This window comes from Echinops telfairi, unplaced genomic scaffold, assembly GCF_000313985.2.
Source record: "Echinops telfairi isolate 266 unplaced genomic scaffold, ASM31398v2 ScPeMD7_7429;HRSCAF=8467, whole genome shotgun sequence".
Lineage (NCBI taxonomy): Eukaryota > Metazoa > Chordata > Mammalia > Afrosoricida > Tenrecidae > Echinops > Echinops telfairi.
The window spans coordinates 2,144,622-2,159,170 of NW_022111329.1; the positions used below are offsets into that span (position 1 = coordinate 2,144,622).

At 41.2% G+C, this 14,549-nt stretch overlaps 1 protein-coding gene across 5 annotated transcripts in view; it reads left to right on the forward strand.

The window, feature by feature from the left end:
• NTRK2 (neurotrophic receptor tyrosine kinase 2) overlaps window positions 1–14,549 on the forward strand; it is a 514,715-nt gene that overhangs the window by 107,802 nt on the left and 392,364 nt on the right. For all 5 annotated transcript variants that reach the window (XM_004715969.2, XM_004715970.3, XM_004715971.2 and 2 more), the window contains exon 11: window positions 772–871. In XM_004715969.2, the coding sequence (XP_004716026.1) occupies window positions 772–871 (100 nt within the window). The remainder of the gene's footprint in view (window positions 1–771; window positions 872–14,549) is intronic.

The window sequence follows — 14,549 nt, forward strand, 5'->3', positions numbered from 1 at the left end:
GGTGATGTTTTGTAGGAAGTCAATCTTGCAAGCTGAAGCAGGGAACTGCTAAGGCAGCTGCACCCTGGTGTGACCATCACAAAGCAAGAGACCTGAGAACTAGAAAGGCGAGGCTCACCAATCCATTTATCCCTCCGCCCTTCAATTAATCCCACATGTGTTTATCGGCCAGGTTGGCACCATAAACTCACTCACTCAGATAATAAAAGTAGTCTCCACTGAGTTGATTCTGACTCCTGTCTATTCTCTGTGTCAAAGGAGAACCATCCCCTGGGATTTTCCACATCTGATTTTCAGAGGTAGATTGAGAGGCCTTTCTTTTGAGGCACCATTGGGTGGACTTGAAACTCTAACTTTTCCATTAGCAGCTGAGTGCATTAACTATTTACAATACTCAGGAGCTCCTGGGATTTAATAATACTAAATATAACAGTATTAAAGACTAATGACTGGAGATATTAGTATAATTAATGGTCGTATAATAATCATGTTGTTAGGTGCCATTGAGTTGTTTCCAACTCACAGCAGCTCTGTGTACAACAGAACAGAACACTGCCTGTGCTGACCATCCTCAACTGTTGCTAGGCTTGAGCCCATCGATGCAGCCACTGTGTCAGTCCATCTCATCGAAGTTCCTCCTCTTCTTCTCTGCTCTTCTGCTTTACCAATCAATATGTGCGAAGTGTTTTCTTTATCATCACCATCACCCCCACCATTATATGAACACATGGGGCTAATAAGCTAGGCTATAACTCTCTTCTTTTTTTGTAGGTCTATGCTGTGGTGGTAATTGCGTCTGTGGTGGGATTTTGTCTACTGGTGATGCTGTTTCTGCTTAAGTTAGCAAGACACTCCAAGTTTGGCATGAAAGGTAAGAAGGGTTATGTTTAGTTTACTTCATGTGTGGAAGCATTTGGTTTATGACTAATGCTAATTACCAGTAGAGAAGGAAACAGCTAAGAGAATGACAACTAGGTTTTAAGGCAGGAGAACCAGCAACAAGGATCTGTTACTACCAGTCAAGACCGCTGCGATAATGTTGAGCACGCAGTACTCCCCGCCTTCCAGTGCAGATAGCTGTCACAAGCCGACACAGGCCTGCTGGCTGGAGCATTGAGTGACCCAACATGATGAAGGCAGACTGTGCTCGACTTCCCCTCTGGTTACAAAGTAGGCAGGGACACTTATGAACATGTTGTACTTCGTGCACAAAGGTTCTTTCTGCTGACATTTGACTTACATCTTTGGTGGTATGCTTTTAGCTGTTACTACTGCTTTTCCAGAGTTGGGAAGAAAAATACAATCAAGCCTTGGTGGTCCATCGAAACTTTGTAAATGGGGGCCTTTTATTTGTTAGTGGAAAATTTTTCAGTTCAGGATTAAAAATGAGAGTTTATTTTGTGCAAGGATAGATAATTGGTCTCCCTTGAAGACTGAACATGAATTGAACAGAATATAATTGTATAGATGATCTTGTAAAATGTATATATTTTCAATGACTAAAAGCATTTTATTTGGAATATAAACTTGTATATTGGTGAATATGCTATTGTGTTTTGTGTGGTTTTCCAAGTAGCCAAGGAAAACTCAAAAAGTCTTAGTGATGTCTCTTATTATTCGTGTTGGAGGGCAAATCTGATGGGTTATCTTTATCTCTGTGAATGTTGCTTATTCACTGTGAAGAGCATATTTAAATAGTAGTAAGTTGTCTGGCATGCCCCTTGTGAAGTAGAGGTTACATGTTGGGCTGTGACCAGCATGGTCGGCAGTTTGAAACCATCAGCCATTACTTGGGAGACAGACTGGGCTTTCTACTCCTGTAAATAGTTACAGCCCCAGGAACTCACAGGGGGTCACTATGAGGCAGCATTGACTCAATAGCAGTGAGTTTGAAGTTGCCTGGCATACTTTGGTCTCTGAAGAAAACCTGATCTACATCGGATACTTCCTTCTCTCTCTTTGTTGGTGACTCTGACCAAGGTCCTACACCAAAAATGAACAGGGAGGGATTGTGGTCAATTAAGTGTTAAAATATCCCCACTCCTTGAAGAGCTTTTGGCTCACTGATCCAAGACTTCCCTTTAAGAAGAGGAAAATTTGCACTTTCCAATGATAAGTAAGGCTTTGGAGAAGGATTACAGTACAATGATGTTAATTCATTATACCACAGTGATTCACAAGCCCGACCACATTAAAACACAACTCAGATTGCTGGGCTTACTCATAGAACTTCTGGCCTGGGCTGGGCCTGACAACTTGCATTTGCAAAAATTTCTAAGTGACGTTGATGTTTGCCCAAGTCTCCTTTGAAAGCCTCTGTTCTGTGAGACCTCTCTTAAAGTGACAAGGTGGAATGAGTGGTTATAGTGTTTTAAATCAATTCTACAATCCACTTCACAGGCCTTGCTGTATTCTGAGGTTCCTGGCACACAGGTCTGGGCTGGGTTGCTGCTTCTGTGGCATTTGTTTTTCTTATCCTATCAGGTGCTCTCTTTCCTTAGAGGCACTTGGAGTGGATGTCCCCAAGGACAGAATCTATCCAAGAGAATCAGGACCTAATAGATTAACCTACTTTTCTTGAAGGGTTTAGTTTGAGGGTGTTTTTGTTTTTTTCTGATGATATCTTCCAGGAGAGTGTGTGCTTAAATCCTTCTCCAAAAGTTTGGGGAAATCCCTGGAAGTAAAATTGAGACTCCTTTCCCACTCTTGGTTTAGGATAAGAACTGGAAGAATTCTCTGTAAGTCTTACCATTCTCACTGCAGTGCAACCATGGGGGAAATGGAAAGTAGATATTTTATTTCAAGATAACTAGAATTCCTATTGAGACTCCTGGCACTTAGACTGGCACAATACTTCATTTGCAAAATTTGAGATTTCTAATAAAGTACTTGTATTTTTCAATATAGCCTAAGGGTGTCTTAATGAATTATGAGGGAAAAAATTGCTTAATCTTGTCACAGAGCCAGTTAATGGCTTCCTTCAGACTGTAACTACAACGTAGCATGTTTCACTCCATTATTCTTAAGCATAAAGAAAATAGTTTGTTAGAAATTTTGTCTCTGAGACTGTGTTCTTATATAGAACGGCTAATTTTCATTCTATTTTATCGAAAATCTTGTCTGTGGCATGGTTTGAGCACAGGGGTTCTGAGTTGAGGTGGTGGATTTACAAATCAGTGCTGAGCTGCTCATCTATGGGGACCTAGAAGTTATGACCAGGTTCTCACAATGAGGACGAATGAAACTTGATAAAAAGGAATATGAGGTAGTGTACTTTAAATGCTATTCAAACTGAAATTGCTGCTTTAAGACATAGGTCTTAATATAGGAAGAACTGGCCAAAATACTGTTACACAGCTGGAGGGAACCAGGAAATATATTGCTAGTTGTTGCTTAGTAAAGAACTAATAGCCATTGATTCTGATTCATAGTGACCCTATAGGACAGGATAGAACAGCAATTCTCACCAGTGGGTCGCAACCCCTTCGGGAGTCGAACAACCCTTTCACGGGGGTCACCTAAGACCATCAGAAAACACATATTTCCGATGATCTAAGCAATTGAGACACCGCTCCTCTATCCGTCTCCAGGTGGGTCCACCCACATGCAGGTACGCCCACATACAAGTACCTGGTGTGAAGACTGTTACCCATGCTACACCATGCTTCAAGACAAAATTTCATTTATTTGTAATTAGAAATAAATATTTCACAATATATAATTACACATTGTTTTGTGATTAATCACTGTGCTTTAATTATGTTCAATTTGTAACAATGAAAATATATCCTGCATATCAGATATTTACATTATGATTCATAACAGCAGCAAAATTACAGTTATGAAGCAGCAATGAAAATAATTGTATGGTTGGGGGTCACCGCAACATGAGGACCTGTATGAAAGGGTCATGGCATTCGGAAGGCTGAGAACCACTGGGCTAGAACTTTAAATCATTGCAGGTGCAATAGCCTCCTCTTTATCCCAGGAAGTTGGTTTGCACTGCTTCCCCTGTAGTTAGCACTTCAGATGGTAGCCCACTATGCCAGCCAGCTGTGGACAGAACTGCAGACATTGTGGGAGGGACCAGTGGTCCATATGCAAATGCATTATTCCAAATGTAGTTTATGTCCTTGTAAGTTTGGGGGCAGAGATTCTACCTCCATCCTTATTTCTCTTGCCTTGGAGACAGAGTGAGACAGACAGGTGGCTCCTCACTTACTTGTAGTTGCTTATAGTTTTTACCTAGTCCTAACATCGCATCAAGTCTCCCAGTGGAACAAATGGTTAATGGCTTGGCTTCTAAGTGACTTGCTGGAGACAAATCTACCCAGAGAAGCCTTGGAGGAAAGTCTGGATAATCTTCCTGTGAAATATTGGCCAATGAGTGCCCTAAAGGACGTAGTTGTACTCTGACATACCCGAGTCACCATGGGTTGGAGTCTGTTCATAGAACATGGCAAAGAAAAAGCATTTCGTCACAATCTGGTGTTCTGTGTCTGTTGTTTCTCATCTGTGGTAGCAGTCTCAAGATTTTAAAGATTGTAGAGTTTCATACTGTTGGATCCAAGGGCCCAGGGTAACAAAGTCAACCAGAAACGTCTTGAAATCACACTGCAGCGAGCGCAGGGCAATGCAAGCTTTATGCATTGACTCTGGCATTATTTCTAGGGGTAGATGATGTGTCTGAAAATCTCAAACTATTGAGTTAGTCCTAATCTTAGAATTCACCCCTGAGTTGTGGTATGTTCACTGGAGTCATGTCTATGTGACCATTGGCTTCATGAAGGGCTTACCTTCTGTCTATTCATTGTAAACAGAATGTTGACGGTCAATCCAGAATAGGTAGGATTGCCATCCACCTTTGCTTGCTTATCATCACTTTCCTAGATGATGGCTAGCCTAGAGTTGGCATCCTGCAAATACTAATCAACTGATAAATGACCAGAAAGAATTTGTAATTACATCCACTTTAGCAGTTAATTGGGAAACAGTATTTGAAGGTCAAGTAACATATAAATTGTTATAAGATACCCTGGGATTTTGCAAAGTTTCTAAAAGTTTTACATTTTCTCAATTATTTCAGGTATGTAATCACCCTGGATAAGAAATCAAATTTGTCCAGGTCTTGACTTAGAGTCTGGCCTCAGAATATGTGAGTTTGTGTGCTGCTGAAACCCATGAATGTGCCATATGGTAGTAGTACACACCTGGGGCTTAATCTAGAATTTATGTTTTAATGCCTTTAGCTGGTAAAGCTCTATGAGTATAAGCATACCCAGCTACTAGTCAAAAGGCACCTCTGAGGTGCTCCAGACAAAAGGCCTGGCAGGTTTCTTCTGAGAATTCAGCCACTGAAAATCTTATAGAGTAAAATCCTCCCCTGACACATAAGGAGTCTCCATGACTCAGGGTCACCATGAGTCAAGAGTCAACTTGATGACAATTGCCTTTTTGAAAAATTGAACTTTTTAAACTTCTGTGTTACTAGTGTTCAACAGACTATCTTCTATACTTCAATAATGATATCAAGAGAGATCATTTATCCCAGTCCGGTTTCCAATGTTCATTTCTGTGACTTTACCCCTTCTTATTTGTTTTTTAGGTTGAACCATGAGTTACCCTATTTTCAGAAGCCCTGAATAAAGCATCTCTGTTAATACTTGGCCAGATGTTGAGAGATTAATTATTAATATAGACGTATAGCATGTACAATAAATCTAAATATCAATAACCATATACTTGAATGCTTACTTTTACCCTGTTTCTTCTAAAGCCTGCTTTTCTATTTTCATTTCCATTGACACCTGGCTTTCATCGATAGGAGCTCAGAGCACTTTACGGAGCAACTTCTTTGCCAAAGGTGTAGACTACCAGGCTTGTGAATGTTCACACGAGTTGAAACCAACTCATGTGTTTAGCTTATCACATTGCGTCCTGTCTCTCTTTCTTCATTGAAGATGGAGAAGTACATATGAAGGGGGAATGGGTGTACCGAGGGGTACTAGGGCTGCCAAGTCTTCCACAAATGCTCCACATGAGGAGCCTTGCCTGATGGAGTGCAGGATACACAAGGAAGGGACATATAAAGGATGCAGGCGGAAAGGAGCTTGGCACTCATCACTCAGGAAAAAAATTACTTCTGCTCTTGGCTTTGTGTTACTTGCATTCTCTGATGCAAGTCCACACATGATATGTATGCCCTAAGCACTGCTACATTCTTTGTCCTAGAATGCGATGTGTGAGTGACCCTAAAAACTTCCCAGAGGAGAGGTACCTTTTCAGTCAGGCTGCACGGAGAGCCACTATGAGCCAATTTGCCCTGGAGGTCTCCTATCCATGCGCAGAAACCAGCCTAAATGCCTTCATCCTGGTTTTGAGCTTTAGATATTGCCTGTTGGCAATTCATGGAAAAAATCACCCACGAAGCAGACCCATCCTTTCTCAACTCCAGACTCGAGGCCCACCATTTGTTTCTCCTCCTTTTAAAGTATTTCCTAGCTATCTTTCAACAGCAACCAAAAAAAATGTGGTTATTTAAAAGTGGCCATACATAGCAGGGCAAAAGTTCCTTTTATATGAGCTAAAAATAATTTCAGAAGGTCGAGGAGGTTAAGTTTAACAGATACTTGGACCAACTTTTAAAAGAGGGAAAAATGCGACGAAGAGCCAGAAGCATATTTGTAGCAAGAGCTGTATGGACAAACTGTTTTCCATATGCTGCTTTTAAAAGAAAAAAAATAGCATAGACAATTGTAACAGTAATGCCCGGATGCATTCTTGATTTCAACATTTCCAGCAAATTAGAGATAAAGTTAAAAGTTGATATTTCCCATTATCCTCTACCATTTCTATTCCTCAAGGGAAGCTTGGGAAACCAACCTGGGATATGTATATTATGTATATAATAAAATACAATGCTTTACTCTGCTGTGGTTGTTAGGTGCCATCGAGTTGTTGTTAAGCCATAGCAAACTTATGTACAGTAACACCTTATGTACAACAGAACAAAATGCTGGCTACTCCCGTGCCATCCTCACAGCTGTTCTTATGTTTGAGCTCACTGAGGTAGCCACTATGCCAATCCACCCACCGTGTTGAAGGTTTTCCTCTTTTCCTCTGTCCCTCTACTTTATCAAGCATGATGTCCTTCTCCAGGGACTAATCTCTCTTGACAGCATTGCCAAAGTATATGAGACTAATTCTTGACATCCTTGCCTCTAAGGTTGTACTGCTTTCAAGACCGATTCGTTTGTTCTTTTGGCACTCCGTGTTACTTTCAGTATTCTTTGTCAGCACCATAGTTCAAATGCATGGATACTTCCGTGGTCTTCTTTATTGAATGCTCAACCTTGACATGCTTCTAAGGTAGTTGAAAATACCATGGCTTGGGGCATGTGTACCTTAGTCTCCTCAAAGCAACCTCCTTGCTTTTGAATGCATTAAAGAGGTCTTATGCAACAAACAGATTTACACAATTGTGGATACAAACAAGACGAAATCCTTAGCAGGTTTACTCTTTTCTCCATTGGTCATCATGTTACCTAATCAGTAGATAGTGAAAAATAAAAAAGGTTCATCTGTGGTTACAGAACGAATACTAATACTAGTTGTCTTAGTTAATTAGTACTGTTGTAATGAAATATACCAAAATTTATTGTCTCATGGGTTTTTTGGTGCTAGTTTTATATCATTTTATTGGGAGCTTGCACAACTCTCATCACAATCCATACATCCATCCATTGTGCCAAGCACATTTGTTACCCTCATCATTCTCAAAACATTTGCTTTCTACTTGAGCCCTTGGTATTAGCTCCTCATTTTATCCCCTCCTTTCCAATCCCCTCCCCTCATGAACCTTGATAATTTATAAATTATTATTATTTTGTCCTGTTTTACACTGTCTGATGTCTCCCATCACCCACTTTTCTGTTGTCTATCCCCCAGGGAGGAGGTTATATGTAGATCCTTGTAATTTGGTCCCTCTTTCTATCCCACCTTCCCTTCACCCTCCCAGTATCGCCACTCTTACCACTGGTCCTGAAGGGATCATCTGTCCTGGATTCCCTGGGTTTCCAGTTCCTATCTGTACCAGTGTACATCCTATGGTCTAGCCAGATTTGTAAGGTACAATTGGGATCATGTTAGTGGGGGAAGAAGCATTTAAGAACTAGAGGAAAGTTGTACGTTTCATCATTGTTACCCTGCACCCTGACTGGCTTATCTCCTCCCTGAGAACCTTCTGTAAGGGGATGTCCAGTTGTCTACAGATGGATTTTGGGTCCCAACTCTGTACTCCCCCTCATTCTAAATGATATGATTTTTTGTTCTTTGATGCCTGATACCTGATCCCTTTGACACCTCATGATCACAAAGGTTGGTGTGCTTTCTTCTTCCATATGGGTTTGCTGCTTCTGAGCTAGATGGCCGCTTGTTTACCTTCAAGCCTTTAAGACCCCAGGCACTCTATCTTTTGATAGCCAGGCACCAATTTGCTTTCTTCACCACATTTGCTTATGTACCCACTTTGTCTTCAGCAATCGTGTTGGGAAGGTGAGCATCATGGAATGCCAGTTTAATAGAACAAAATGTTCTTGAATTGAGGGAGTACTTGAGTGGAGGTCCAATGTCCATCTGCTACCTTAATACTAAACCTATAAATACATGCACATAGATCTATTTCCCCATCCTCATATATAAATATATTTACATATGCACATGCCTGTATTTAGACCTCTATAAATTCCCTTTGCCTCCTAGTTCTTTCCTTGATTTCCTTTTACTTTCCTCTTGTCCCACTATCGTGCTCAGCCTTCATTTGGGTTTCAGTAATTCCTCTTGGTTACATAGCCCTGGATCAAGCCCTACTAGGCTTCTTACACCTTCCTTGCCACTGATTTTAGATCACGTGTTGTTCCCTTGTCCCTGGGTTTGTAAACACCACTTCCTTTCCCTCACCTCCCCCTCTCCCATTCCCCCTGAAACCATGGGCCCTGTTGTTTTCTCCTCAGGATTGTTTATCCAGCCTATCCTCCTGTTTTTAGAGGTTATAGGTTCGAATTAGAGCAATAGCTCCAGCGAAATGTCCTCCCTTGTTGGGAGCCCAGTGTCCCTTTACATTTGGTGGCTTGTGGACAGTTTCTCCCTTGGTGGAGTCTTCTGCTCTTTTTGTAACTCAGACAAATTAGATTTAGGACACACACTACTCTAGCAGGCCTCATTTACATAACAAAAGGAAACCCTGATTTCAAACCTGATTAAATCCACATGTATCTAGGTAAGGATGTCTACATTTTTTGTGGGGGGTCCTTGCTCTATCACCCCAGTCTTGCCCAGCATGTTTTTAAAGATAACAATTTGCCTTGTTGTTCATGCTGCCTCACTTCCTAGGTATCTCCTGCATTTTGCTTAACAGTGTTTGAGAGCAGTCTGGCACTAATCTCAATCAAAATAAACTCACTGCCCTTGAGTCAGTGTTGACTCATAGAGACTGCTGTATATTTCCTAGTCCTTAACTGTTTACAGGAGTAGAAAGCTCAGTTGTTCAGCCTTGGAGCTTCTGGTTCTTTTGGCCTGCTGACCACGCAGGTCACAACAATGCATAACCACAAAACTATACCCCTTCGCCTCTGGGCAGCATAGAGGAGGGTCCTCCTCCTCCCTTTCCTTCAGTATCCTCATAAGTAATGAATCAAAATTACTTGTAGGGTTGTTATTCAGACAAATGCAGGCAAACTGAATTTACATATGTAAAATACTTGGAAAAGTTCCTGACCTTTAGTGATCACTACTTAAGTATGACTTCTTACTGTGGATCAATTGACATTTAAGTTGTTGCCAAGTTTTCAGAAAATTATTTTGCATAACATCTTGTATGTGATGGATACTTGGAAATGGGTTGAGGAAAGATGCACAAAAATTCAGTTTTGATACCAAACCAAATGAAACCCACTGTTTTCAAGTCAATTCCTACTCATGGTGGCCCTACATAGGGTCTGGGAGGCAGTAAATCTTTGCAGGAGCAGACAGCCTCCACCTTCTCCCCTGAGTAGCTGGTGGTTTTGAACTTCAGGCCTTGTGTTTGGCAGACCAAGGCATCCCTGACAGGGCCACTCGGGCTTTCATTCTAGAGCCAGATTGGCACTAATAGAAAAGAAGCTAGAAGAAAATTGGTGATTAAGTGTTCTTTTACAAAGCCAGTAGCAGGTATTTTTGGTTCTCCTGGTAGGAGAATGTAAACCTTATAAAATACCATTGGAGAGGTTACGTTGCCACAGAAACCTTCTTTTCTACCACCTCCTGCCACTTCAAATTGAGGTCAAAATGTGTTTTAGCATAAAAATGTGTCCACGCCAATCAAGTTTTCAGAAATTACAGAAAAGACATAGATTGAAATGTATTTAATTCAGACTCAGAGTCATTAAGAAATTCAAATATGTGTGTCTCTCAAGACAAAAACGAATCCAAGTGTTTCTCTCCTCTCATTTGGGGGATGTTATAAAAAGCTTTTCCCGTATGTTTGTGAGATTGAAAAAAAAATCTTTCCATTGCTTCTCCCTTCTTTGAGTGCCAACATTTGGGTTATGGGGAACATGCACGTTCCTTTGCTGCATATTGAAAATGCGTAAAACTTTTAAGAATCCACTTGATTAGGCAGGACAAAAAGGAGAAACAGAGCGCCTTCACTAGGGTTGGGGTCACCCAGAATGGTGACTCCTGCCACACCACCCCTCTCCCAAACTCAGAGTGAGCAGAATCAGCCAAAGAACCCCCTAGCCCCTGATGGGGTAAAATGGCCGGGCCAGTCTCTGTCTTAACCTTGTCCTCACTGAAGCCTGAGTGCCCACTTAGCTCCACCCCTCCTACATTCTTCCCCTCTCCCATTGACCAACGTGGAAACCCCTCCTATATGATGACAGTCCATTGCTTGGGCACATGAGGAGGTAGGAGAAACAAGGTAGTGAGTATTGGGGTGGTGGGTGATGTGTTACCACTCCAAGGGAATGTCACTGCCTTGGCTGCTCCTTTCCCAGTGACACTACCACCATCCCACGGACTCTGGGTCATTTTGGTGTCAAGGACTCAGACAGCACCAGTACATCAGGTGCAACCTGTATTTCCTACAAATGCCACAGGAAGGAGAGAAATCAGCTTTCCCCCCCCCTCCCCCGCCCCCAGTTGGCCCTGAAAAGAGCACTGAACTCTAAGTGTTTATTGACCCCCTACTCTGGATGTTCCCACAATCCCATTAGGATTCAGCAGCAAGTTCTTTGTAAAAGCAGTATTATTGAGCAACGTTCTACTCTAATTTACTAACTGTCAAAGGCTCTTTGGGAAACTAGATTCTGTACTTTAACTGTTTAAATCAAAATGTTGTTGCTTTGACTTTAGCTCTTCTTCAACCTTGTGGTGGGTTGTTGTAGTGGCACAAATGTAATGTGCTCTACTGCTAGCCAAAAGGTTGATGATTTGAACCCACCCAGAGGAATCTTAAAAGACTGGCAGACCTGCCATCTGCATGTAGATGCAGAAAATACTTTCAAATGACTTTGAAAACGCTTTGGAGAAATTCTACTCAGCTCAGAGGTCACCAAGAGTCTAACCAGACCCAATGGCCATTAACAACAAAGCCTGTGATGGCTGTATTCATGTTGACCTCCTCACACAGATCAGGAGGTTTTTCTTTGTTGTTTTTAATAAAAGACTTCAAAATCTGAAACTCTACTACAATTTTTTCTTCCTATATTTCTCCCTTACCTTTCCATTTTCCCCTGCCATTTTGTCCATCTCTGTGCTTCCTCATTTTATATTTTGTTCTCTCCATATTCTACTTCCTTATCTCCAGTGTCTGGGTATTGTAGATAAGGTTCTCAGAATTTATGAAGATGACATAAAATATATTGGCGTACATTTTAACATATGCTTTGATTTTATCTTGCGTTATTTTGGGCAAGAGATACTGAATGAGTATGGAAATAAATTTAGCCCTAAATCTGTCAAATTTCCATGTGGCATATCGGAATACAGCCTGTTGGAGGCCTGCACACCCTCCATATTTGTACGCTGTTAACTCTTAAATCTTCATTCCCAGGAGCATATAGAAATATAATAATGGAGCCTATGAAACTGATAACCCTGAGATTAACTCCTGAGTTTCCCACCTGCTCTTTGTTGTTGCTGTTGTGGTGTGCCATTGAGCTAGAGCCCGTCACTTCTGTTCCTGGTCACATGTTACCCTCACATTTGTTGCTGTGTTTGTGACTATTGCACCAGTCCCTGTGGCAGCTCATTTCATGGGAAAAAAACTCTTCCTTTTTTAGCTAATACTCCAATTTACCAAACATCCTATCCTTCACGAGAAATGGGTCTCTCCTAAAACATGTCCAAAAGAAGTGAGAAAGAGTCTCACCGTCGCCTTCACGGGGAGCTTTCTGGCTGTACTCGATCCTCCAGCAGTCTATCGGACAGTCAGCATGATTTGCCAGCAACATAATCAAAGGAACCAATTATTCCTCAGTATTCCTTATGCATTGTCCAGCTCTTGCAAGCATATGGCGTGATTAAAAACACTACTGCATGGGCCACGCACACCTTAGTCTTCAAAGTGACATTTTTGCTCTTTAACACTTGAAAGAGGTTTTTGTTTTGTTTTGTTTTTTTAAATCATCTTATTGGGGGCTCTTACAACTCTTAACACAATTCATACATACATCCATGTGTCAAGCACATTTGTACATTTGTTGCCACTATCATGCTCAAAACATTTGCTTGCTTGCTTTTTTTTAAAAAAACATTTTATTAGGGGCTCATACAACTGTTATCGCAATCCATACACACATCAATTGTGTAAAGCGCATTTGTACATCATTCTCAAAACATTTTCTCTCCACTTAAACCCCCGACATTAGGTCCTCATTTTTGATTTGCCCAATATGTTGCATCCTTGGATTCTTGACAGTGGTTTCCATTGACTGATTATGGATTCAGGTTAAGTGAAATCAATATTTCTCTACTTATCATAGCTTTACTTATTGCTTCAGATGCCAGGGGTTTTGTTTTCCTTGTTTTGAGGTGATAACTATAATTTGGGGCAAATTCTTTAAACTTTCTAAGTCTTCAGTTCTTCTTGAAGGGTGAATAGTCCTCACTCAAGGGATTAGAAGAATTGAATGAGTGCTTAGTTTAGTGCCTGTGAGAGGCAGTTGCTTTTCAGGTTAATTTCATGGCGATTCTATCACTTGTCTGTTTGGCACAATGCAGTGTTTGGTGTGCTTCTATGGTGTTGGAAATTATGCCAGTCATATTCGTAGTTCCAGCAGGGCCACGCAGAGTAGACAAGTTTCAGCTGAGCTGCTAGACCAAGGGAGATTAAGAAGAAAGGCTTGGATATTGTTTGATATAGGGCTGGAAAAGAAACACCTTATCTTTGAAAACACGCAAAATACACAGTGGCTACAACAAAGGACCAAGGCATGTTGATGATCATGAAGATGGCACAGAACTGGGCAGTTCTGTTCTGTTCTACATGTGGAGTTGTAGCTGACTCAGTCACAACTAACAACAACAACCACAACAATAACATCATTGAGGAAAAGTATGTGGGACTCAGGCTAAATCTGAGAAAATATCACAACTATATACAGTCTATATGAGTGCTTCAAGATTTATTTGTTAAGTTTATAGGGGAAAAAGCAATTTATAGTATGTCTCTACTTCATAGGCACATAATATGAATATAAAATTGCTGAAGCACATGCTTATTTGAAGCCCTTCAGCCAATGAAGCGAATTGCTATTGTGAATTATTGCTACTTCTCAATGTTGTTGTTCTCTCAAAGATTTGCCAGTTTAAACTGAGTTTTGGTTGAGTGATTTGCCATGGACTTTTTACCAGGTTGCTATTGGGAGGAGCATGTACTGAAGGAAAAGGGCAGAAGGAGCAGGGCTGGGGAGAGGACTTCTTCCCTGACACCCAGAGATGGAGACATAGGAGCGAATGAACATCCTGGTCTAGTACATTTCCTTTTTGCACAGAGGGTATTGCAACTACTAGACTAATTTATTTAATACAAATATAACCTTTGATTTTTGATATACTTACAGCTTGCTTGAGAGGAATGGGGGATTCTGGAGGAAAGTAAACTCTTCCTAATGCAATAGACTGACAGCAATGTTGTTACAGCTGTAGACCGAAACTCTGCACGTCTGGTGATCAAAGCCAAAGCTGAAACAATGGCGACAGGGACCTTTGTCTTTCCCAAGGCCACAGCAAAAGTGGAAACACATTGGCTTCTTGGGAGTTGTAGCAACAGGAAGTGAGACAGAGAAAGAGACAAATTCTTGTTTTAGGCTTGGTTTATTAAGGGAGCACAGTCATCAAAATACATATCCATCTGTATTTCAAGAAAATGCCTCAGGTGGTTATAGAGTCTGGTGAGTCCTCAATCTGTGGGGCGGGGCGCCTGCGGAGGCGTCTCCTGACTTGTGTGCGTCCTTCGTGTAACCAGCTCCAAATCAAAGTGCCGGCTCATGTCCTAAGAACTGGAAGAC